Source organism: Somniosus microcephalus, unplaced genomic scaffold (genome assembly GCF_052327205.1).
Source record: "Somniosus microcephalus isolate GS21.2 unplaced genomic scaffold, FLI_Smic_1.0 unresolved_chr5, whole genome shotgun sequence".
NCBI classification, from domain to species: Eukaryota; Metazoa; Chordata; class Chondrichthyes; order Squaliformes; family Somniosidae; genus Somniosus; species Somniosus microcephalus.
Window position 1 is genome coordinate 50,323,003 of NW_028225183.1, and position 6,525 is coordinate 50,329,527.

The 6,525-nt window shown below is 43.9% G+C and overlaps 1 protein-coding gene across 1 annotated transcript; it reads left to right on the plus strand.

The window, feature by feature from the left end:
• Positions 1-3,537: 3,537 nt before the first annotated feature.
• Positions 3,538-6,033, plus strand: LOC147088207 (putative G protein-coupled receptor 139). Its single transcript, XM_085977796.1, has 2 exons — positions 3,538-3,652; positions 5,120-6,033. Exons 1-2 carry the CDS (start codon positions 3,538-3,540, stop codon positions 6,031-6,033), a joined length of 1,029 nt encoding a protein of 342 aa, XP_085833922.1.
• The last annotated feature ends 492 nt before the right edge of the window (positions 6,034-6,525 follow it).

The window sequence follows — 6,525 nt, forward strand, 5'->3', positions numbered from 1 at the left end:
TTAGCAATCTAGTTGTGCGAGGCCCCTTTGGTCGGAGCGATCATAATATGATATCATTCTTCATTAAGATGGAGAGTGAAGTAGGGTCCTGAATTTAAAAAAAGGAAACTACGATGGTCTGAGGTGCGAGTTGGGTAAGATTGATTGGGCAATGTTACTCAAAGGCTTGACGGTGGATAGGCAATGGCAAACATTCAAAGATCGCATGGATGAACTACAGAATTTGTTCAACCCTGTTTGGCATAAAAATAAATCAACCGTGGCTAACAAGGGAAATTAGGGATAGCATAATATCCAGGAGAGGACATAAAAATTGACCAGAAAAAGCAACATACCTGAGGAGTGGGTGTAGTTTAGGGTTCAGCAAAGGTGGACAAAGGGATTAATTAAGAGGGGGAAAATAGGGTATGAGAGTAAGCTTGCAAGCAACATAAAAACTGACTGTAAAAGCTTCTATAGATATGTGAAGAGAATAAGATTGGTGGAGTCAAGCGTAGGTCCCTTGCAGTCAGAATCAGGGGAATTTATAATGGTGAACAAAGAAATGGCAGGTCAATTAAATACATACTTTGGTTCTGCCTTCAAAAGGAAGACACAATTAACCTCCCAGAGAGGTCGGGGAACATAGCATTTAATGAGAGGGAGGAACTGAATTAAATCAGTATTTGTAGAGAAAAGGTGTTAGGGAAATTGACGGGATTGCAGGCCGAAAAATCCTACGGGCCTGATAATATACATCCTAGGGTACTTACGGAAGTGGCACTAGAAATAGTAGATGCATTGTTGGCCATCTTCCAAAATCTATCATACTCTGGAACAGTTCCCATGGATTGGAGGATAGCTATTTTAACCCCACTATTTAGCAAAGATGTTAGAGAGAAAACGGAGAATTATAGCCTGATAAGCCTGACATCGGTAGTGTGGAAAATGCTAGAGTCCATTATAAAACATTTAATCGCAGAGTAATTGGAAAACAGTGACAGGATTGGACACAGTCAACATGGATTTACAAAAGGTAAATCCTGCTTGACTAATCTACTGGAATATTTTGAGGATGTAACTGGTAAAATAGATAAGGGAGAACCAGTGGATGTGGTGCATTTGGACTTTCAGAAGGCTTTCGATAATGTCCCGCATAAGAGATTAGCGTGTAAATTTAAAGCACATGGGATTGGGGTTAAAGTACTGCCTTTGATAGAGAACTGGTGGGCAGATACCAAGCAAAGAGTTGGAATAAACATATCTTTTTCCGAGTGGCAGACAGTGACTAGTGGGGTTCTGCAGGGTTCGGTGCTAGGACCCCAGCTATTCACAATATATATAAATGATCTAGACAAGGGAACTAGATGTTACATCTCCAAGCTTGCAGACGACACAAAGCTGGGTGGGCGTGTGTGCTGTGAGGAGGATGCAGAGAAACTCAAGTACGAATTGAACTGGTTGGGTGATTGGGCAGATCCATGGCAAATTCTATAAAATGTGGATAATTGCGAGGTTATCCGCTTCAGTGGCAAAAACAGGAAGACAGATTAGCAATATATTGGGAAAGGGGAAGTGCAACGAAACCTGTGTGTCCTTGTGCACCAGTCGCTGAAGGTAAGCATCTAGGTGCAGCAGGCGGTTAAGAAGCCAAATGGTATGCTGGCCTTCGTAGCGAGTGGATTTTAGTACAGGATCAAGGAATTCTTGCTGCAGTTGCGCAGGGCCTTGGTGAGACCACACCTTGAGTATTGTGTGCAATTTTGGTCGCCTTATCTGAGGAAGGATGTTCTTGCCATGGAGAGAGTGCAGCGAAGATTCACCAGACTGATACCTGGAATGGCAGGAATGACGTATGAGGGGAGATTGGCTCGATTAGGCTTATATTCGCCAGAGTTTAGAAGAATGAGAGGGGAGCTCATTGAAACTTATAAAATTCTAACAGGACTAGACAGACTAGATGTAGATAGGATGTTCCCGATGGCGGGGGAGTCCAGAACCAGGAGTCACAGTCTAAGGATAAGGGGTAAGCCATTTAGGACTGAGATGAGGAGGAATTTCTTCACCCAGAGAGTGGTGAACCTGTGGAATTCTCTTCCACACAAGGCAGTTGCGGCCAATTCATTAAATTTATTCAAGAGGAGTTGGATATATTTCTTGAGGCTAAAGTGATCAAGGGATATGGGGAAAAGGCAGGGACAGGGTACTGAATTTGAATCATCAGCCATGATCTCATTAAATGGCAGAGCAGGCTCGAGGGGCCGAATGGCCTAATATGCTCCTGCCTTCTATGTTTCTTTGTTTCCATGTAACTGCGTTGCAAGAAGCCCAGCTGGAAGTATTCTAGAATCAATGAATCCTAGAAAGTTACAACATGGAAGGAGGCCATTTCGGCCCATTATGTCTGCGCTGGCCAACAACGAGCTCTCCAGTCTAATCCCACTTCCCAGCTCTTGCTCCGTAGCCGTGCAGGTTAGAGCACCCCAAGTGCACATCCAGGTACATTTAAAATGTGCCAGGGTTCATACCTCTGCCACACTTTCATTTAGTGACTTCCAGACCCCCACAAACCTCTGTGTTAAGAGATTTCCCCTCAAATCCCCTCTAAACCGTCCCCCAATTACTTTAAATCTGTGCCCTCTGGTTTTCGACCTCTCTGCTAATGGAACTAGGTCCTTTCTATCTACTTTATCTATGCCCCTCATAATAAAGTCTTCCCTCATCCTCCTCTGCTCCAAAAAAAATAGACACAGCCTATGGCAGCACGGTGGCATAATGGTTAGCACTGCTGCCTCACAGCGCCAGAGACCCGGGTTCGAATCCGGCCTCGGGCGATTGTGTGGAGTTTGCACATTCTCCCTGTGTTTGCGTGGGTTTTCTCCGGATGCTCCGGTTTCCTCCCACAGTCCAAAGATGTGCGGGTTAGGTTGATTAGCTATGATAAATTGACTCTTCGTGTTAGGGGGAATTAAATACGTGGGGTTACAGGGATAGGGTGGGATATGTGTTGGTGTAGGGGTTATGGGGATCGGGTGGGATATGTGTCAGTGCAGGCTCGATGGGCCGAAATGGCCTCTATCTGCACTGTGGGGTTTCTGTGTGTGTGTGTGATCCAGTCTTTCCTCATAGCTAAGATTTTCTACACCCGGCAACTTCCTTGTAAATCTCGTCTGTACCGTCTCTCGTGCAATCACATCTTTCCTGTAATGTGTTGACCAGAACTGCACGCAGTAGTCTAGCTGAGGCCTATCAATTATTTTATACAGTTGAAGCATAACCCCCCTGCTCTTGTATTCTTTGCCAAGGCTAATAAAGGCACGCTTTCTGTATGCCTTCTTAAACACCTTATCGACTTGGCCTGCAACCTTCATGGATCTGTGGACATGTAATCTAAGGTCCCTTTGTTCATCTACACTACTCAGTGTCCTACCATTCGCTATTAATCTAGTAATGGGGAATCAACCAGAGCAGATAAGTGAAGGAAAATTAGGGAAACATCTGGGCAATAGCGACCATAATGTAATACGCTTTTAGATGATAATTGAGAAGGACATACGTATGACGAAAAGCAGGTTCATTGATTGCAGAATAGCAGAACTTGACGAGCAGAGAATAGAACTTGGGAAAATGAAATGGGCAACAATATTGGCAATTAACGAAGTAGACAGACAATGTGAAACATTTAAAGCAGTGTTCAACGGGGAGTAGGAACTATATATTCTGTGAAACGGAAAGAACAAGCCAAACACTAATGAGACACCCTGGATGAAACAAGCCATAAGGGAACTATTGAGAATAAGGAAAGAAGCATTCATTAAGTTCATAGACAGCAGGGGAGTGCATGATAAGGGTGAATATGAAGAGATTAGGAGAGAACTTACAAAAAAATAGAAAAGCAAAGAGGAACTATGAACTTAAATTATCAAGAAGCATTCATTAAGTTCATAGACAGCAGGGGAGTGCACGATAAGGGTGAATATGAAGAGATTAGGAGAGAATTTACAAAAAATCGATAAGCAAAGAGAAACTATGAACTTAAATTATCAAGAATATAAACCAAGATAGTAAAATATTTTGCAGGCACATCAATAAAAAAGGAAGGCTCGGATGGGAATAGGGCTATAAAGCGATAGACAGGATGATACCACAGGTAATGATAGAGAGATGGCAGAAACACTAAATAGTTATTTTGCTTCAGTATTTACCAAGGACATAGAACATTACATTTGATGATGAGATTAGTAATGAGATAAGTGCATTTAAAATAAAAGAGGGGATATATAATAAATAAACTAATCAAATTCAAAGAGGATATAATCCCTGATCTGGATGGATTATTGTTTAAAATAGTTATTTTATTTTATTTAGTTTATTTAAAAATGTGACTTTTTAAAAATGTATTTTAAGCTTTAGTGCTGTTTTGGGGCCGTATTAATCATAACTTTTGACAGGTCTTCCTGTCAATTTTATGAATGGAGCAGTCCCTGCTCCGTTTGGATCCCCGTGGCCCACGTGATCCCAGGGGATGCTTCAAACTAACTGCGCCCCTGGGATATGCAAGCACTGCGCGCCGGCAGCTGGAGTAGGTCCAGGATCAGAATTCCACGGGGGCCCACATCTCAACGGCCGACGCGCTAGGTAAGTGCAGGTCGGGGGCTTACACCCGCGGGAAACCCCCGACCCGAATTACTGGGCCAATGGATATTCTAACCAGGAGCAGGAATCCGAATGGGATTTCCCCCTCCCTAACACAGGGGCACAGAAGCGAATTGCACCGCTCCAAATGCTGACTGCTCCCGGGACACGACGGCTACCTGAGAGGTTCTGGTCCTTTGTGTCCCTGGTACCTCTGGCAATGCATTTGCCTGCTGGGCGAAAGGTAAATCTATCGGTTAATCTCTCCTTGATCAAACATCTGATACTTTGCTGTTGTATATATCCCCATTTGATTTCTTGATTCCACAATACATTCCCACTTATTCTTACAATGAACCCTGTATTCAGCTCCACTGGTAATAGATTTAGATTGTGTTATTGAATGGAGCTAGTGAGTTGCAGATTTCACCCCGAATTCCATCAAACTGCTGCTTTTGCTCCGAGAATGATGAATAATTTCCCTGTATATTTCCCTTCCTCACAGTGAACTTAATGAATATTGTGATCCTGTCTCGGGGAAAGTGCGGTCTCTCCAAATGTGTCACTCGCTACCTGGTGGCCATGACAACGGCGGATCTACTGGTCGTTATCCTCGATCTGATATTGCGGCACATTCCGATTGTTTATTGGGTACAATTTAGTTTCTTGCGGTCCATCCCCGTGTGTAATATTCACGCCGTCATGCTTTATGCAGCGACAGACTCTTCTGTCTGGTTCACCGTCACTTTCACCTTTGATCGATTTGTGGCCATTTGTTGCCAGAAGCTGAAAACTAAATATTGCAGCGAGAAAACAGCGGTTGTGGTTCTGGGAACAGTGACTGTGCTGAGCTGTTTAAAGAACATCACCTGGTATTTTATGTTCACCGCTTATTATTGGCTTATGAACGTCCCCTGGTTCTGTGATGTAAAATTTGATGTTCAGGTGTCACTATTCTGGACATCAATCGAGCTCCTTCATTATATTCTCACCCCGTTTGTCCCATTTGTTGTGATTCTGCTGCTCAATGCTGTCACCGTCAGACACATTTTAGTGGCCAGCAGAGCCCGCAGGAGACTCCGGGGTCCCAGCAGTGGAAAGAGTCCCAGAGACCCAGAGATGGAGAGCCGCAGGAAATCCATCATTTTACTGCTTGTTATCTCGGGCAATTTCATCCTGTTATGGGCAGTGTTTATGGTGTATTCTATATGGAACCGGATGCTGTATTTCGGGGATGTGTATGCAATTCCACCTTCTTATTTACGGGAAATGGGATTCATGCTGCAGCTGCTGAGTTGTTGCACAAACACGGGGATTTATGGCGTGACCCAGACTAAGTTCAGAGAGCAGATGAAGAATATGGTGAAATATTCCTTTACACTGATTGTAAAATTCATTAAAGAATTAGATGAATCATAGAATCATAACTGCACAGAGGGAGGCCATTTGGCTCATCGATTCCATGCCGGCTCTCTGTGGAGCAATCCAGTCAGTCCCATTCCCCCGCTCTATCCCCGTAGCCATGCAAGTTTATTTCCCTCAAGTGACTATGCAGTCTCCCCTTGAAAACATTGGGTGTCTCCGCTTCCAACACATACGTCGGCAGCGAGTTCTAGCTCCTCACCACTCGCTGTGCAATAACACTTTTCCTCACGTCACCCCGTATCTCTTGTCCAATACCTTAAATCTGTGTTCCCAAGTCCTTGTACCATCAACTGGTGGGAACAGCCTTTCCCCACCCAGCCTATCCAAAACCGTCATATTCTTGTGCACCTCTATCAAATCACCCTCAGCATCCTTTGCTGTAATGAAAACAAATCCAGCTTCTCCAACCTGACCTTATAGCTAAGATCCCCGATCCCAGGATCCATTCTGGTAAATTTCCTATGCACCTACTCATGGGCCTTCATA